This window comes from Lytechinus variegatus, chromosome 2, assembly GCF_018143015.1.
Source record: "Lytechinus variegatus isolate NC3 chromosome 2, Lvar_3.0, whole genome shotgun sequence".
Lineage (NCBI taxonomy): Eukaryota > Metazoa > Echinodermata > Echinoidea > Temnopleuroida > Toxopneustidae > Lytechinus > Lytechinus variegatus.
In genome coordinates, this window is record NC_054741.1 from 66,194,488 (window position 1) to 66,214,997 (window position 20,510).

The following is a 20,510-nucleotide window of genomic DNA, read 5'->3' on the forward strand; positions in this document are numbered from 1 at the left end:
TATGTTAATGATATCTTCTCAGTCAAAATTCACCTAAGTCAACCAGATTTGTCTGGTCCCAAGAGATCTGACTTAGTTGTAATTATTTAATGTGTCATTATTAAGTATTTGACATAACATATGGCACAGATATGAAAAGCCAAGTGATTCACTGTAATCCTGGAATTTCTTCTGATATATTGATTTTTGGTGGGTTTGCAGATAGACTAAAAGTCTTTTTTATAATCCTAGAGAATGAATGAATTAATAATAACCTGTAATTCATTCCCAAAACAATCACTTCATTTTTCCTTATCAGGAATCGTACAGCTTTTTTAAAATCATGATTGGGTATTAGTGCCTGTAATGGTGGCAGATCCAGAGGGGGGGGGGGGACACATCTGGCCCGTGCAATCCCCCCCTTTGCAAGCATAATCAAAATTTTTAATGTAAATATGCCATCCTTACACAAGTGTACTCCTCCTTTTGAAAGTCTCAGCATATAATTTTAATGGAAGTTGCCATTGGATGGTAAGGTTACCATAGTAGGTCAATAGTAAATTCATTAGTAACTGCTGTGGGTCCCATTTTCACACGATATCAAAACAAAAATAGCCAAGTATCAATAGGATTTTGTACAGCTTACCTTGAAGTGGTATTGTTTCATGAGGAGAAAAGAATATCTGTTAAGACTGGAAATATATCTGATTTCAAGTGTTTACCTGGAATATCTGTGCGTTAGATCCGTTGATGCACTTCAAATGTAGAGTTGTGAATAATTGTGACAAAATGTTTTTATTCACCTTTGCAAACATTGTTCAACAGTTGAATTTTCATGATGGGGCAGTCTGTAATTACTTACCCCTGGCATTTGTACATACAATAAACTGCTGTTAGATGGCAAAAGGAAGCAACTCTAATAATTTTTGTTCAAAATTGACTCTTTTCCTGCTTCGGGATATTTTCTGTATGCGCTACATGATGTAAAAGGAATAGGAGTCACAAAGCCCCTGATTTCTGAAATACATGTATTGATGTTTCAAAAGCAAGTGACTCTGTATATTTCTTCATAAAACAATGACACATTTTCCTCATTTCCTAAGGAACTCATTCCCACAGTATTGCTTCCTTTTGTCATGGGACGGCAGATATTCTCTTACCAGTTTTCTCTCGTGTTTCATTTCCAAAATCTAAATATCTCTGCATCCTTCCTCTTTCTAAGGTGCACCCCTGATATGGACGTGGAACTGGACATTCCTCGGCACGACTGGCTTCCGATATGATTGCATTGTCATAGTTTCTACAATGACCCACTGATCTCTCTGGCTTTGGTTCCAATCTCTGGAGATTTGTCATCATTTAACTGTGAGGATGCACTGTAACCACCGGGCCATGTTATAATACAGGATTGATCCGATGTGTTTGGTCTCGACAATCCTTCAGGTGTGATTTACACCATGATTGGACTCTCTAGTGTCCAAGTGACAATGACAACTACTTGTACCAAGAGGTCTAAATGTTATTAAGTATGACAGATCATTCATGCATTCTTGGTGGATTTGTTTCATAGTGTGACAATATTCTTAATTTTCTGTATTCTATTGTGTTGATCAGTCAATCTTCTTCCATCCAGAGAACCTCTCTGAAAAAAATGACTGTTTTCCTTTGCAAGCATTATGTGAATATGTTAGCATGATTTAACTGCATCATCGTTGATAAAGTATTAATTTTTTTTTAAAATTTGAATGTGTAAAAGTCGCAGGACATTTTTTTTTAATTCCAGCTGAAGTGCTACAGATTTAATGTACATGAATGCTAGACCATGCTTGATTCTTTTGTTTTCTTTCTTTTTTTTTTATCACTTAAACAATAAAATAGAAATATCTAAATAATACTATTCAATATTCATAGTACAGGTACATGCAGAGCCATTCTAGAAGTTATGCTCATATTTTGAGTGCCTCATACTACAAGCTTGAATAATCCATAGGGAGTGGGAAATGAGGATTTAATTTGTAATAAAGAAATTTACATTCATTCAAAAAATTTCTTGATTTCTATTCCTAATTGGTGCTTTTGTTTGTAGGTCACCGGTGGTCTGTGTCTGTACATTATTGAAAAGTTTCATAAAAATAATTTATGTAAAGCTATTCTTGTAGAAGTCATGCTCATATTTTGAGTGCCTCATACTACAGGCTTGAATACTTCACAGGGAGCGGGAATTGGGTTTTTATTTTGCGTGAGCAACACTGATTGCATCCTATTACCTGGGTAATGATAATCTTTGTGTGGTGAGGGCTTTTTTTTAAAAAGTCTAGTTTAAACTACGACCACAGTCGTATTCTGTGCTAAAATTATGACAAGCCAAATATGTAATTTGTTTACGTTGTATGTTTCTTATAAAGGCAAATGCTTTAGATATTTTTCCGAGATGGTTATGAATGAATGGGGCACCAGCAGTGGCGGACCGCGACTCAGAGGAGACAAAGCATTGGAGGGGCACAGCATTGTTCACAAAGAATAGAGTGCCCATCCAATGCTTTGTCTCCTCTGGGTCACAGTCCGCCACTGGGCACTAGATATACAGTACTGTCAAATTGAATCTTTACTGATATAGATTAGTGTCACAATCCAAAACCACAACAACTTGAGAGCAGAGTTTTAACTCAACATTATCTGGTCAGAGGGGGGGGGGGGGTTCTCAAAATACAAGATATTTTGAGTCCAGAGTTCAGAATATGGGCGTATGTCACATTCAACCATATCTGGTTGGGAGGGATGAGGGTCTCTAAATAGAAAGTATTTTGAGACAAAATTTTGAATTTTGGTAAAAAAAATTAATTCCTGGATGTGATTGGATTACTTTCATATTTAACGAGGGTTATGTCGATATTTTTAGTTACAATTTAGATATGAAAGCACATTAGGTGATGTTAATTGAGGAGCTGGAGCATAGACTATTGAAGCTTTCCTTTGTTATGACTAAGCTTCTATTCACTAGTGCGTTTTAAGTTGAATATTGCACTTTAAAAGGATTCTTTGTCGATGTATTCTGCTCTATTTTCAAATTATATTTTACAAAATATCTAAATGAATTGATTTGATCTTTCAGTAGTAATTATATCAAATTGCTTAACATGTTAGCTATTATTTAGATTTTGAAGTTGAAATCCATTTACAGTTACAGCAAAAAACCTCAATGTTGATTAAAAAATGATTATTTCTAAATAGTTTTGATGCACCGAAAGGGATTTATCCTACTACTTAATGAATTAATGTAGTAAATTCTTTCACTGCAAAGTCAACTGCAGATCCATTTTGCTGAATACTTGAATTTTGCCAAATTTAATGTCAGATTTAACTTATCTGCTTCAATGAGTCTTTCAGCATGATATACATGTAAGTCTTACCACACTGAAAATATTGAATCTTGCAGCTATAGCTCTATTTTGTACCAATATTCTATCTTTTTTTGGTATGAACAATTTATTGTGATGCACCTTCTCATTTCCTTATTCCATCCATTTCCATTGACCAAGTTTCATGGTCTAAATAACAGGGATATTCCTGTTGAATTTTTTTGTACAAAATGTATAGAGATAAACCAATTTATTTATTGTACAGTATCCTTAAAGGACAAGTCCACCTAAACAAAAAATTGAATTAAATAAAAAGAGAAAAATCCAAATAAGGAAGTTATGACAATTTAAAGTTTTGCTTAATTTCACAAAACAGTTATACACACATCCTGGTTGGTATGCAAATGAGGAGACTGATGACGTCATCCACTCACTATTTCTTTTGTATTTTATTATATGAAATATAAAATATTCACATTTTCGCTTCCTTTTCAGGTAAAACAACGATTAATTCCTCCCTGAACATGTGGAATTAGCATCGTTTAATAATATATGGTTCAGTCAAATTGGTCGTTATTGTCAAATCTGTAAAAAATGAAATATTGTATAATTCAAACAATACACTAAAAAAAAGTGAGGGACATCATCGCCTGTCTCATTTGCATGTCACTGAGTTGTGCATATCACTGTTTTATGAAAAATAAGCGAAACTTTAAAATGTCATAATTTTCTTATTTTAAATCCGATTTTGATGAAATTTTCAGCATTGTGCTGGTTTGTTTTTCTCTCTTTATTCAAATCAACATTTTTCTGGGGTGGACTTGACCTTAAATATTAGTGCATTGCACTTGCTATTAAATATGAGAAATAATGAAGTTCGTATGTTGTGTCAATGATTTTTATTGGACATCTTCGTCTTGTGTGACTTTAATTAGAAATATATGAAACCCACAAATTAAATTGTATTTTAAAAACACTACAAAAAAAATGTTGAAATATATCAAACTTTTCAAATATTCTGATAGCAATCACTTAATGAGCATGTTTTAAGAATATATTCTTTATCTTTCAGGAAAGTTTATATCAGCAATATATTAAAATATGTTGAATACAGAAATTGTGCTTAACAATGAGAACGGTGTTGACTCAGGCGGTAACACGTCTGCCCGTCTAACCAAAAATCGTGGGTTCGAGTCCACCCCGGACGGATGACTGAAGCCAGTGCGTTGTGTGTAAACATCTCTCCCATGTTTCATAGATGCAGGCTATGTTACGATGGAAAACACTCCGTCCCTCAGATAGGACATTAAATGGAGGCCCCGTGTAGAGGAGAGTTGCCATCTTTGCACGTTAAAAAAAGCCCGGTGTAGTGGTCCGCCTGCATTCCCCCCAATCAGTTATATCGGGAGGAGAGACCTGCGGGTCATAGTGATTCAGTTCGCTTTTCGCCTCCCAGGCACAGGTGACGCCAAACAAATAATAATAATGATAAAAATTCTTTAAATGCATTAAATTGTATACTATGGGAGCGTGTCATGAAGAGTTTTGTCTGTGAAATCACGGACAGATGTTATAAGCTACTGGAAATCATAGCATGTAGTTGGCTGAAAGCAAGTTACTTAGGGAATATCACTGACAAAACACTTCATGAAACGCTCCCTAGAAGATTGGATTTATGTATCGCATTTTACAGGGGTACTCCAGGCTGAAAATAATATGATTTGAACAGATAAAGAAAAATCTGACAAATAAAACACTTGACAATTTGATCAAAATCGGACAGGGTATACCAAAGCCGTAGCATTTTAAAAGATTTGCAATATTCTGGTGAAACGGCTCTAGGCATGTCTTCCTGAACATTCATTGAGCAAACTAATGTCACATCCCCACTTGTGCCTTTGTATTTTATTCCATGAAATCGGGTTATTCAAAAAATTTCTACCAAGAACTAAAAAAAAAATGGATTGACAACTGATTTAGTGCATTATGAATTAAATTCTTCAACCTAAGTTTAACTTCCACAATGTTAATATCTTTAACAATTATGTTTAATCTGCAATTTTATTCCAATCTGGGAGTTGCTGGTCACTGAATCTGGATGCTGTGTGAGAAATATTAAATTTTGCATATTAGACATTCTAATTTGCATTCTAGTGAATCTGTTCCTGAAAGAAAATATGTACAGAAAAGCATGCACATGGTATGCAGGATTGCAAGAGACTACACCAATGTTGCATGGGTCTTTCAATTGGTTTATATTAATTTGGTGTACTTATCAGGAAGTCTCACCACATGGGCTAAACCCATTTGGTCTAATTGCAGTTGGTCTACACTACATGTGGTCTAATACCCAATTAATCTAATTCTCATTAGTCTAAAGCCCAGATGGTCTAATTTCCGTGTCATCTCATTATACTTGTCCGATTGAAATTTTCATGAACAATACATCTATAAATCTTTTGAAGAAGAATGAGACCAAGTGGATATTCAAATATCCACTTGAATAAGAGGGAGAAAGGAAGAGAAACTTAATGGGAAAGAATAAATTATTGTTCATTATAATATATTTTGATTATTATGCTTTATTACACAATCTTTTTTCATATTTTTTCCTTTCTTTATTTTATTTTTTCCTTCTAATTCTTTTCCTTCCTCACTTCCTGTTTTTCTTTTTTTTTCTGTTTATTTCTTTTAAAGAATGAAGGAAACATTTTTTTCTTTCCTTCATTCTTTCTTTCCTCTTTAGTACTTTCTTTTTTTCTTTTCTCTCCTCTGTCTTTTACACATTTATTCATCTTCCCTTCCATTTTTTTCTGTCTATATTAATTTCAAAGAATGACGGAATCAAACCTTGTTTCTCTCATTTTTTCTTTCATCCTTTCATTCGTTTTCCTCTTCATTTTTTCTTCTCAATTTATCTCACTTCTTTCTCTCCTTCATTCTTTGTTCACTATCCCGACCAACAATTATTTTCTCAACAGTCTTACACTGTGTAGCCTTCTCTGTTGATCTTTTTTTGTTGATTGTCCCGTATTTCATTTTGTGAAATGTGGTCACCCTGGCGCAGTCGTGAATGCAGTTGGAAAACACTCGGAAAGGACGCAAATGTTGGGCCCAGGTATAGGAGAGTCACAACCTATGCACGTTAAAACCAATACACTATTCGTCAGAGAGTAAGGTGTTCACCGGGTGTATTGCACCTGCCAGTCCCGGTAGAATTCAGGTCAAGTCAATCTTGACGTTCATATGCCATAATAATCAATATAATTATTGTGGGTATTAACAGAAAAACAAGACAAATATGGAAAATTGTGATGGGGCAAATGGCAATTAGACCAACTGGTTAATAGACAAAACAGTGGGATAAGAGTAGACCAAACAGATAATAGACAAAGCAGGCATAGACCAAGTGAAAATTTCTATTTCCACCAGTATAACTTGGAACATTTTTTAAATAATGCCCCTAAAATGCAAATTTTTTTTCACACTCTAGATAGGCATCTGATCAAATTTATTTTACAAAAATTTCAACATCACATTTATTTTCTTATGTATTCTATTGTTTACTAAATTTCTTATGTATTTCTTTGTTTTTCGATTTTTTGTTTTTCAATAGAAATTGTTGGGGACTTTATTTTGGCCATAAAGTAAAATTAATTGATTTTAGCAGTAAAAGCCAAAATAATGGTTCATTTTACGAATTTTGGTTGAAAACAATATTTGCATTGGATTTGTAGACAAATTCACATTTTTGAGTAATTTAGGGTATGCATGCACTTATGAAATTTTTTGTAATTTCGGAACCGCATACCCGGGAATCACAATTTTGGTCTCAAAAGTTCCGCGAGACCTGAAAGTAAAAAGTCATAGAGGGACGTGGCCAAAAAAATTCGAGCAGCGGATTTATCGCGAAAAATGTCGAGGGGAGGGGGCTGATTTAGTCTTTTTAGGGTTAAGATTTCAATGTTGAAGACGCCACTGCCGCTGCTGTCACCGCAGTTGGAAAAGCGGTGCCTTAAGTCTCGCTCTGCTAAGCAGGCAACACTCACAAAAATTGGAATCAAATCTAACTAAATTTTTAATAGCAAGTGTGCATTTGAGACTTCTGTTGATATTTGGATTAAAGGCAACTCTTTCTGCAACAAGTCCAAGAACTTCAACTCACATACATGGCAAGTAATTTTCCGTTAAGAAAAAAAACACCCACTTCCATTTTCTTGCCTTATTATGTACATTGTATTTGTTGTTACTGTATTCTATACTTTGTTTTGATTTTTATTGGAACTGAATAAAACAATGAAAAAAAACAAACCTGTAATTCCGTTGCAAACTTGATCGAAAATGGAAATTCTTTTTTTGTTACAAAAAAATGTACACAGCAATAACACCAATTCCATATTCTATTAATTCTTACATGAAAAGTAGTTTTTCCATTTGATTTACTGGTCTACGGAAAATTTAGATTTCTAACTAATATCTGATTTACTGGTAACATAAAATCATCGTCCCTACACATTCTACCATATTTCAAGGAAAGGAAGGTGTCAGGACTTCTTTCACAAAAATGGCCTTTGGAGGGAAAGAAGAGGGGAGGGATGGGATTGGGGTAGTATCAATGGAGGCAGAATGGAAAAGGAAGCATTAAGCTAGTTTTTTCTTTCACAAGCTATATTTTATTAAATTTTATGGTAACAATACATTTCACCTTCAACTCTCAATTACTTTCACAATTCACAATACCAAAGCAACACATACAAAAGAAGGAACAAGACACATGAATTGGCATAAAATGTTCAAAACATTTTAATTTTGCATCTGATATTTCAAGACATCAATCTAAAACATGGAGAAAATCAATAATCTGGGAAAAATCCAACTTCAAAGAAAACCATTAAAAACACATCACTATGGAAATATGATTCTTTTCTTTACCATTTCATCTGTTAATGTAATAATTACAAGCCACATTCATAAGTTAATTCCTTGTAATCAAAATGAAGTAATATATCTTGCACATCAAGTTATTGTGGATAATATTTGTAGCACTGTATTGACTTTCACACCAAATAGCATTTAAAATAACTATATTTCAAGAGATCTTCACAAGTTGCTAATTTCAAACCTACTACTGTGTAGTTATTAGAATTGTACCTCGATTGGTGTTGGTTTTGCAAACAGGCAAGAATCTTACCAGCTTGATACTTATGAAGGAAATGAATGTATATTTTTCTCATCTACAAATAAATTTCCATCAAGATTTAATCACGACACTGATAGTAAGACACAACAATCCCATTTGCATTTAGATTAATGTCCTGAGGATAATTTAGAGCCTATCTAGCAAGCTATGAATATTTCTCATATCAAATATACAGGTTTGAGGACATAAGTTTGGTACGGTGGTGGTTTATTTCTTCCATTCATTCTTCTCGTAGTCCCACTTGGATGCTGTGCCGGTGACCGGACCATTCCTGATAGCAATCTCGCGTCTGAGCTGGGCTTCTTGCCACTCGGGTGACATGGTGTGTGGCAGGGGCGGCGAGACTAAACAAAGAATGAGTAACAAATGATAGAAAAACAGCGATTTAGGATAATTAGTTTAGACTCACCTTGGAGAGTTTCGTTTTTCTGAAATCATGTTGTTGCCAAAAATATCAAACATTTGCCAAATGATCTTTCAACAGAAGACTTTCTCTGATGAGTTCAGTCCATGTGTCATAACAAAAAGTGTCAATATTCTCTCTCTGCCTCCATTTTGAATGGAGAATATGCATTTCAAAGTTTGTTTCTATATCTTATTAATATCGAGATTACCAGCAGTACTTTTCCCATTGATAGCAAGCCGATACTACACTTTCAAGAGGAAAATCTACAATTTTACTCTCATGGAATCACGTTGATGACTTCTCACCACATTCACTATATGTACATTCCTCACTTCAATACATCTGCCTGTAAAAAACCCATACATAAACAGTTAACCTATTACAAAGGCTGTGCATCTTTTTTTTTAATTTTCACTTTTGACTAGGGCTGAGCGATTATGTTTATTTTTAAACAAGTAGAGTGCCTCTGCAAGTCTTGCCTGCATTATTAGATTCAAATACAGCAGCAGTGATTATAAAATAAACACCATTCATATAATATAATACGTTCATTGACCCTAAATGACATTTGACCTTGATCATGTGACCTATGACTTGTCAGTGATACTTGATTACCTCTATGTCCACATTTCATAAACTACCGGTATATCAAAATACTTTCAAAGTTCTAATGGCAATTCAACAATTACCCCCACCATGACTAAAGTTCAATGACCTTGAATGACCTTTGACCTTCGTCATGTGACTTGAAACTCAGGCAAGATGTTTAGTGTTATACCATTACCCTTATGCCCAAGTTTCATGAACTAGATCCCCAAACTTTGAAAGTTATGACGACATTTCAAAAACTTAACCTTGGTTAAGATTTCGATGTTGATTACACTAGCATGGTCCAAGTTCATTGACCCTAAATAACATTTGTCCTTAATCATGTGACCTGAAACTCAGGTAGGATGTTCAGTAATACTTGGTTCCTCTTATGTCCAAGTTTCATGAACTAGGCCCATATACTTCTTAAGAGATGAGGACATTTCAAAAACTTAACCTTGGTTATGGTTTCAATGTTGATGACGCTGCCATTGGAAAAAAGGCGCCTATAGACTTATAGTCTTGCTCTGCTATGCAGGCGAGACAAAATGAAACAATTCTTCATTATTTCAGATTATAATATCTCAAAAAAACATTTCCTTCTAACAAAATGTTTTTTGTTGTTGTAATTTTGGATGGATGAAACAAAAATGAAATCTAATTTTTTCTGAAAATCAAGTTTGCTGTGAAAGAGGCCTTACACGGCTTTTTCGCTAAGTAAATTCTATTTACCGACGTAAAATTTATTTCATTGTATTCTATTCCATCCAAAATTTCAATAAAGGCAAGATATTAGATATTATTAAGTGAAAAAAAAATTCGTTTCATTTTTAAAGTAAACTGACATTGAATAAATAGATGCCAGATTTCCAAGATAGCTGCTTGCATGAAAATAAGTTGATTTTAAGTGACGTTCTGGATGATTTTATCTTTATTTGGGTAACTTAATATGCTGTTGAAAATGCAAATATTCTGTCTTTTTGGATGGAAATATTGCATAGTTTCACTTCATTTTCCATTCAAATTAGAAATATTCATTAGTGATAAATACATTCTTAATCAATTTTGAAGCATAATATATATTTGATATGAATTAAGGGAATATTTAGTTAGTTTTAAAGTATTTTTGGTCAATTTTTCCAAAACAGTTTAAACGTTTACCAAAATTTGTAAATATTTTTCATGTTAATAATTGGTTACACGATTTGACTTCGGCCTACTTTTGATCCTTCAATAACAAAGCATTATGAGGAACAAATAAAACTGTGAAATATATTCTGGGGAATAGATATTTACAAAGCATAAGCAATTTTTTTGTCTCGCCCACTTAATTATATTAAATTGTATCTAAACAGAAACAAGTGGAATGCCTCTGGCTGTCTCACCTGCATCACGCGGTTCAATGTAGCAGCAGTGCTGACTTTGAATACTACTCTATACTCGCACAAGATGTTCAGTGATACATGGTTACTCTTATGTCCACTTTTTATGAACTAGACCAATAAACTTACAGAGATATGATGGTTATTCAACAAAAAAACCCCAACATGGCCAAAGTTCATTGACCTTACATGACCTTTGACCTTGATCATGTGACCTGAAACTCGAACAGGATGTTCAGTGATACATGATTACTCTTATGTACAAGTTTCATGAATCAGATCCATAAACTTTCAAAGTTATGATGGTAATTCAATAGATACACCCAATTCGGCCAAAGTTCATTGACCTTTGACCTTGGTCATGTGACCTGAAACGTGCACAGGATGTTCAGTGATACTTGATTACTCTAATGTCCAAGTTTAATGAACTAGACCAATAAACTTTCAAAGTTATGATGGTAATTCAACAGATACCCCCGATTCGGCCAAAGTTCATTGACCCTAAATGACCTTTGACCTTAATCATGAGACCTGAAACTTGCACAAAATTTTGAGCGATGCTTGATTACTATTATGTCCAAGTTTCATGAATCAGATCCATAAACTTTCAAAGTTATGATGGGAATTCAACAGATATCCACAATTCGGCCAAAGTTCATTGACCCTAAATGACCTTTGACCTTGGTCATGTGACGTGAAACTCATGCAGGATGTTCAGTGATACTTGATTAACCTTATGTCCAAGTTTCATGAACTAGGTCCATATATTTTCTAAGTTATGATGACATTTCAAAAACTTAACCACAGGTTAAGATTTCGATGTTGATTCCTCCAACATGGTCTAAGTTCATTGACCCTAAATGACCTTTGACCTTGGTCATGTGACATGAAACTCTAATAGGATGTTCAGTAATACTTGATTAACCTTATGGCCAAGTTTCATGAACTAGGTCCATATACTTTCTAAGTTATGATGTCATTTCAAAAACTTAACCTCAGGTTAAGATTTGATGTTGACGCCGCCGCCGCCGCCGTCACCGCCGCCGTCGGAAAAGCGGCGCCTATAGTCTCACTTTGCTTCGCAGGTGAGACAAAAAACTGGGATGGAATAACATTTGTCACAGGAGGCTTGAATGTAAACTTTAACATTGACCTTACCATGTGACCTCCGAACACAATAATATGCAGGTCTCCTCAGTACATCTAAAACCGAAGTTTGAGTAAAAAGTAACTGTAACGTTGACCTGAAAATGACCTTTGACCTTACTATGGAACCTCCAACTAAAGCAAAACATACAGGTCCCCTAAGTACATCTACCTTCCAAGTCTACAGTTGCAGAGTTACGTTTCATAAGAGAGTCTTGCATGTACCTTTGACCTTAACATGGTATCTCTCACTGCAGCATAAAATGCAGATCCCCTAAGTACATTTACCATCCAAGTTTGGTTGAAAAGTGACCTACGGTTGTTGAGTTATGTGTCATAAGGTTTGTGACAGACGGAAGGACGACATTTGGATCCCTAAGTCTCGCCTTCACCTCTGGTGGGCGAGACAATAAACTTAAAATTCCAAGTTGATGAGAAGGCCTAGCATTACTCAAGTTGACGAAGGTAATTGCCTTGGGTGCCCACCTCAACTATTTTGCTGCACTAAAAATTCCCTTTTTTCAACAAAAATTGCCTTGCCCTCTCAAGGGCTTATTCTGAGGCTTGACGACAAATCCTTACAAAAAAAAGTGTCATATACTTACTGTAGGCCTTCTGGAAACCATAGATGACAGCAGAGAAAGCCAGGGCTATACTCACTCCACCAATGATGTATTTCCATTCACCGGTGGGTGCCCTCATTTCAGAGTAGGTCTTGTTGAAGCTCATCCTGTACACTGTTAACAATTTGCAAATGGAACAAAAGGGAGAAGGAACCAGATATGAATAAGGTATTGAGATCCATATCATCTAACGGGGGGGGGGGGGGGAGGCTCAGCTTTTTTATACAAAGCTGTTCATAAAACTAGGCATTTGTTATGCTACGGTCACACCAAAGAGATCGACTCCAAGCTGACCAATGATATGCCATTCAAACTAACGTAATAGATTTGATCAGTCAGCAGCCTGATTTTTTGGTGTGATAGTAGCTTTAGCTGCTATTCTCAAAGGGGGAATCAAATCAATATTTTACAAATAGTAAACTTTGCACTAAATGAAAAGTAATAGGATTTTGAAACAGGGTGCGTTACACTTTTTGGCGAAAATCTTTCCATAGGTTATGCATTACTTGTACTCAAGAATGTGCTGAATAGGATTTCTATTTAGTGTCTTTCAAAATGGCAATGAATTTCTATATTTTAATGCTTGTTCACAATGAGGGTTTACATTTTATTTAAACTATAGCTGTTGGGAATTAACCTTAGTGATAATCTGACTTAGCACAGACCAAAGAACATTTTCTGCTTTTTTGTAATTGAATTTTGTATGAGATGAAACAGGCATGAAAAATAAGCAAAATTTGCATAATCCAAATAAATAAGTTCCTGTCTAATGAAAATCAAATCAATTCAACTTCCAACAAACACTCAAAGGGATTTTTCATAATCATTAAGCTGTTCATAAAGTTATAAAGTTAACAACTTTATGAAAGAATTGAAAATAGTGCTAAATCAATTTCAATCGCAAAAGCTTTTAATATCTGAAAGAGATGCACAGTGTATGTTAAATTTGACAAGGTATTCAGCAGTTGTTTCAAATCCAAAAGTGCAACAGCGAAAAAAATACACGGGGGGGGGGGGGGGGGGGGGGGTGAGCGAATTCGCCCCAGAAATGCCTAAAGTCGCCCTCGAAATCACCCAAAATCATGCTTTCGGGGGCGACATAAAAATTAATGTAGCCCCCGAAATTATTGCCGAGCGATAGCAACTCAGCGACCCACGCCATATGCTCGAGCTCTGCTTACCATTTAAACATAATAAAAAATCTGCACTCAAAATCATGAACAAGCCTTGGAAATAGCGAGCACAGTTTCAAATTCCAAAGTTGCGTCTTTTTCTGTACGTTTTTCCATACCGGTACACGTGGTATGAAAAAATAAATAAACACAAAGGTCGGGAAAAGGTTGCATGTATAGGGGTCCATTATGACTACCACCATGTGCAATTTCTAATGCACATTTTCCCCTACAGATATCACAATTCTGTGATAAAATAACTCGAATTACACAGAAAATAAATCCCAGAGTCTAGTAACCTCGCATCGATGAGTTGTCATTCGGCTTTGCTTTTCAAAACAGCCTAGTAACATCCAAATTAACTTTATAACTTAAAAATCATTTGATTTATTTCTCTAGGGGATGAGGTAAATATCAGACAATAAATCATCAAACAAAGCTCAATCTATTTTACAAGACTGGCGGGAGGCTCACGCACGGACGGATTGGTGCTTGTATTAGCTAGCCAGTCTGAGCTCTGTCTCTGCCAGAGCTCTGGGGGACAATTCGCTCAGTAAAGGCCTCAATGATGGTGATTTTCTGTTTCAGAGTTTACATTTCGGGTATATTATTTAAAACTACCAAAATTTTTTGATGATTTCTTCATTTACCTATTTAAGTTATTAATGAGTTCATTCTCACCAAATTTAGACCCCCCCTACAGAGAAATGCAATTTTCGTGGAGATATGTGTTTTCAAAGAACTTCAGGAAAAGTTAGGGTATGTGGGCCTTTTTTACATGGCCGAATACAGGTTATTGTACTGGAATAGATTGAGTAGAAATTAGATATTGAATTCATTTACATCCAGTTCAACTCACAGTCACACCCACATAAACACACCCACATGCAAGAGTATAAGCATAAAAAAGTAACTTTATAAATCATACATTATTAAACAATAATTCATTTCATAAGTGAACAGGTATTCCTCAAAATACAAAAACGTGGCATTTGAAAAGACAGGGCTCCACACTAACCCATTTTTTCTACTGGTCCAACCTATTCATGTCGGACCAGTAGATACCCAGTTTTTCAAATTTTTACTGGTCCGAACCTAAAATCTACTGGTCCCCAAAATAAAGAAAACATTAAAAAAAAGGCGCAAGTTTATTTGTCTAGCCTTTCGTTACCTCCCTCCCCCCCCGCAATGAAATGAAGGAATGGAGGACAAAAAGAAAGCAAGACAGAAACGAAGAAGGAAAGAAAGAAAGAAAGGAAGGAAGGATAAGGAATTAAAGGAAGGAAGGAAGGAAAAGAAGAAAGAATAAGAGAAAGGAATGAAGGAAGGAAAGGGAGGAAAAGAAAGAATAAAAAAGGAAGGAAGTAAAAAAAGAAAAGGTAAAAAAAGGATAGATGTGAAGGAAGGAAAAAAGAACTAAAGAAGGAAAGGAAGGAAGGAATAAGAAGGAACAAAAATAAGAAAGAAAGAAAGAAAGAAAGGAAAAAAGAAATGAAGGAAAGAAATGAAGCAAGCAATACAGAAAGAACAAATCCGGAAAGTAGTAAAGGAAAGAAAGAAGAAGCAATAAAAAAAGAAAGGGTTAAAGGAGAGATGGAAAGAAGGACAAAAGAAAGAAAGAGGAAGGATTGAAAGAAGGAATTAAGGAAGAAATAAAGGAAAGGTAAAATGATAGATAGAAGGAAAGAAAGAAAGAAATAAAGGAAGGAAGGGAAAGAAGGAAAGACCCAAGCAATATAAAAAAAGAAAAGGTAAAAGAATAGATGAAAGGAAGAAAAAAAGAAAAGAAGAAACAAAAAAAGGTAAATAAATGATTGGTGGAAGGAAGAAAGAAACAAAGAAAGTAATGAAGAATGAAGGAAAGAAAAGGGTAAAAGGAAGGAAAGAAAGGAAGAAGAAGATGAATATAGGATGGATGGACTCAAGCATTAAAGAAAGAAAAATATCAAAAAGAAAGAAAGGAAGAAAGGAAGAAGGAAGAAAGGAAGGAAAGAAAGAAAGGAAGGAAGGAAGAAAGAAACAAAGAAAGTAATGAAGAATGAAGGAAAGAAAAGGGTAAAAGGAAGGAAAGAAAGGAAGAAGAGATGAATATAGGATGGATGGACTCAAGAATTAAAGAAAGAAAAATATCAAAAAGAAAGGAAGGAAGGAAAGAAAGGAAGGAAGAAAGAAACAAAGTAATGAAGAATGAAGGAAAGAAAAGGGTAAAAGGAAGGAAAGAAAGGAAGAAGAGATGAATATAGGATGGACAATGATATTTTTTACTGGTCATGTCGGACCAGTAAATCTTCCTATTTCTGAAAATCTACCGGCCCGACAGCGATTTTTACCGGTCCGGGACCGTCAGACCGCCGCTAGTGTCGAGCCCTTGAAAAGAGCCCCCGAAATGCAAAAAGTAGTCCCGAAAGGTAGAAATGGAGCCCCTGAAATATAACTAAAATTGAAAATGGAGCTCTCGAAAAAAAAATAATTTTTTCCCTGAAGTGCAAAGTGTATTTTTTGTCAAATTCAAATGAAGTTGTCTCTATTATACATTTACTGTCAGCAAAATAACTTGACCTCTCATTTTAGCACTTAACATTCAAACCATACATAGAGTCATGCATTACTTTCCAAACAGTTGAAGGGTGGACAAAGAGATTGCAACAGTTTCACATGTATGTATTCCTCGACTTACATTCTTTCTTCTCAGCTTGTGACAGGGCTTTCCAGTCACCCCTCTCTTTGACTTTGAGTGCTTGCATGTCTGATGAGAGGTCAGCTTCCTTCATGAATCTGCAGTTGGGGGCGGGGTAGTCCAGTCTGTCGGCATATAGTTTGTCATGGAAGTTCCTCTTGGGCGTTTTGGAGACATTGGAGGCAGCCCTCCTTACACTTAATCTCATTAAGGATGCCATTTTGACTGCTCTGAAAAATGAATACATGTAAATATGGCAATCATTAAATGTGCATACATACGATGACAATTTTTTCCTGCTTATTCCAAAATCAAGGTCTACATGTATGGCAGTGTTGAAAATACTTTTTATTTCTATGGAGCCATTTTTCATTTTAGGGCAAGTCCAAGAATTCGCACATGTTATGTATGGGACATTTCAGAGGCTTTAAATAGTGTTAATTGACTTTGATTAGATTGAATACCCTCATGATGGTAGACATCTAGGAGAAGAATAATCATGCAAAAAATGGTGACATAGGAGCTTGACCTTTTAGAGAGAAAAGATGGGCCGTTACATATGGGACGCAGAAAAAAGACAATTTTTAAAACATTTTTATTTAAAGGACAAGTCCACCCCAACAAAAACTTGATTTGAATAAAAAGAGAAAAATTCAACAAGCATAACACTGAAAATTTCATCAAAATCGGATGTAAAATAAGAAAGTTATGGCATTATAAAGTTTCGCTTATTTTCAACAAAATAGTTATATGAACGAGCCAGTTACATCCAAATGAGAGAGTTGATGACATCACTCACTATTTCTTTTGTATTTTATTATATGAAATATGAAATATTTTCATTTTCTCATCATTGTCATGTGAAATGAAGTTTCATTCCTCCCTGAACACGTGGAATTCCATTATTTTAACATTTTGTGCTTCAGGCAATGAGGTCCTAATCATCAAATTCGTAAAAATTGAAATATTGTATACAATTAAAACAATAAAAAACAAAAGAAATAGTGAGTGAGTGACATCATAGACTCTCTCATTTGGATGTAACTGGGTCGTTCATATAACTATTTTGTTGAAAATAAGCGAAACTTTGTAATGTCATAACTTTCTTATTTTACATCCGATTTTGATGAAATTTTCAGCATTGTGCATGTCTGATTTTTCTCTATTGATTTAAATCAACATTTTTGTGAGGTGGACTTGACCTTTAAGTTGAGAATTCTCTGATTCATTTGACAACTTGTAATTTAGTGAGATAAAAGTCACAATACTCTAGTATATCCAAGGCAAGTTTCATGTCATAAGCCAGATCCCTCTAATTACAGACTCTAATTAAACAAATTAATGACAAGTACATATGAGACAATTTTCTCCATAATTCAAAAAATTGAAATAATTTCGAAAATATGCTTACCATTTTCATCATTTTGTGATTCAAATTCCATTTAGAAAGATGTTGCAAGGGTGGGGGGGACTGGGGAGTTGGTATGACATATTGATTACAATAGGCCTACCTAAAATATGATTTTTTGATATTTCTAATCGATATGTCATGCGGTCTCATGCCGACCCCCCCTCCCCCGAAAAAAAAAAACAATCAATAGAAGAAACTTTACACACATGTGAAAAACAATACAAGAAATCATAGTCTGTTTTAGATGAAAAAATGAAAAATAAACGTTGAAAACAAGCATGAACAATTAGCCATCAAACAAATAGCCTACATGTAACATTAACTTTACATCTCGCTTTTCTTTCATAAAATCATGCACACACGTACAGCAAGCCCTTTTAACATATATTCACATTTTCTGATATTAAGAATTAGATTTCTTGATATCAAGAATTCATTTCTTTGTTTTTCTTTTGTTTTATTTCACTTAATCATTTTACAATTTTTGTTTTCTTTTTTTCAATATACATGTACAATTCAAAAATTATTTTTGTTTATTTCCTCCTTTCATACATTGTTTTAATTCTGCAGCATATTTTTCTGTGATTTTCTCCTGCTATAATATGCTGGAAAAGAGAAAATAAACTGGATTTGGGGCCTGCATACATGTAATCTAGGTTTTACGATCAAAAAGGAAGAAAGGAAAAATCATTGTTATGTTAATCTATCTGAGTTTGCTATATGCAGTATTTATTTACTTTACCATTTATGTATGTGTGCCTATACGCACTTGTTCACTGCTACCATCTGGCCTGTGGAGAATCTACAGGTAGGACTATGGTATGCCAATGCTGTATAGAGCACACACTCTAAAAAATCATTAAAATATCACTTTTGTGACCAAAATTACTAATTTTCATATAGTTTTAATTTATTTATCATTACTAATGTGGGAATAATTTTTGTACTCACCAGAGCGCTCAAAAACTTGAATTTTGGGCATATTTTTGTGTACGCCCTCTATTGGTGGAAAGTAATATGGCAAGAAAATTTTCATTTTTTGATCTCTATTTTTAATTAAGAAAAAATGATATAAAGAATCAAATTTAAATAAGAGCCAAGCAGTATGAATTAACAGGTCTAATGGAAACTGTCAGTGTAAAAAAATCAAGCATTTGCCCCAAAGAAAAAGAGAAAATAAGCCAAACATTGCCACCCTTATTTTGTCACACATGGAGATATAACTGAGAACAAGGTTATATTATAACCTTGTTCATTGAATGAGTGGCTACCACCCTGCCTGTGGGGAATCTACAGGTAGGACTATGGTATGCCAATGTTGTACAGAGCACACACTTTAAAAAATCGTTAAGATATCTCTTTTGTGACCAAAATTACTAATTTCCATCAGCTTGTTCATTGAATGAGTGCCTATACGGAGATTAAAAGTCCACACAACCTGAGTGGGAACGATACAATTCTTTCATTCTCTTTCAATCATTTCATATTTACAATGATAGAACAATTTATATATTACCACAAAATAAGCAAAGTAAAATAACAGCAAGCACAATTACAAGATGTACAAAGAATAGTGGTAGTGACTGCAGAATATTTCAGAAGTTTTTTTAATTCATTTTTAATTAATGTTTTTCTTTATATTTTTCGGGCTACCAAACTTTACTAATGGGCCACCAAAAAAAAATTATTTGAAGGTTTTGGTGGCCCGAACAGGCCACCACCAAAAAAAGTGAATGTGGAGCCTTGGTGTAGATTCTAGATTACTAAATAGAGTTAAATAAAATCTCGACCAATTTTTAATAAAAAAGATGGATTTTCAAGGGGAATCCATCTTTGTTATGGTCCTTCGCTTAAGACAAAGACACTATTATAACAGTGTCAAGACGTCAATGATGAAGAAGATATCAAAAAAACATCATCAGTCGTCTCAAGTCAAGATTACTCATCTAGCCTAGGTAGGTTGTGTGTCCGGACGATCAATTTTACTTTTTAGAAAGACATTTGGAAAAATTTACAAGGAAAGTTTAATAAATTTTTAGTAAAAAATATCAGGATATATTATAGAGAACAAAATAGAAGATGATTGCAACTATTGAATTCGTATTTTTAGTGTAATTACTAATAGGCTTCAAAAATATACAGTGTCCGGACACCCGACCCGTAGTACTCCCAGCATCCTGTACAAATCCGGTATTCATTGCACTGCTCTGCACTGCACTCTCTCTGTCTCTGCAGTGCAGCATCAAATTCACACCCAAGTTGAACGTTAGACTTAATATCCACGCAATAATCAGAATAATTAACCTTTTGAAAAACAAAAACAGAAATATTTTTACATCACTGCGTCAATTCCTTGGTTTGTAGCTGATTTTCTTACCTCTAATTTCAGGCTTGAGTTACAACGGATGCCGGCTACCGGAACTTGATCCGCGAGAGAGTGTGCGAGGTCGAGGGTCGAATTAGACGCACATATTATTTTGATAAACTAGATTTTATCTTAAATAATTTATAAAAACAACCTGAAATTTAAAATAAAATATTTTGAATTGAAAAAAATTTAATCAGTT

General features: G+C 34.5%; 2 protein-coding genes across 3 annotated transcripts in view; one reads left to right on the forward strand and one right to left on the reverse strand.

Annotated features, from left to right (window-relative positions):
• LOC121408703 (ribonuclease Y-like) overlaps positions 1–2,283 on the forward strand; it is a 28,610-nt gene extending 26,327 nt beyond the window's left edge. The window contains exon 10 of the mRNA XM_041600305.1: positions 1,202–2,283. Coding sequence (XP_041456239.1) covers positions 1,202–1,262 — 61 coding nt within the window. The 3' untranslated portion in view covers positions 1,263–2,283. The remainder of the gene's footprint in view (positions 1–1,201) is intronic.
• A 5,834-nt stretch (positions 2,284–8,117) lies between these two features.
• LOC121408705 lies at positions 8,118–20,423 on the reverse strand. Of its 2 annotated transcripts, none has more exons than XM_041600307.1 (4): positions 20,321–20,423; positions 16,533–16,762; positions 12,666–12,797; positions 8,118–8,882 (listed from the first exon to the last, which is right to left on the reverse strand). In XM_041600307.1, the coding sequence occupies exons 2-4, from the start codon at positions 16,750–16,752 to the stop codon at positions 8,746–8,748; spliced, it is 489 nt and encodes a 162-aa protein (XP_041456241.1). In that variant the 5' UTR covers positions 16,753–16,762; positions 20,321–20,423; the 3' UTR covers positions 8,118–8,745. The 2 variants fall into 2 exon arrangements, with proteins under 2 accessions (XP_041456241.1, XP_041456242.1); XM_041600308.1 differs by having other exon boundaries at positions 16,533–16,757; positions 20,321–20,398.
• Between the last annotated feature and the right edge of the window lie 87 nt (positions 20,424–20,510).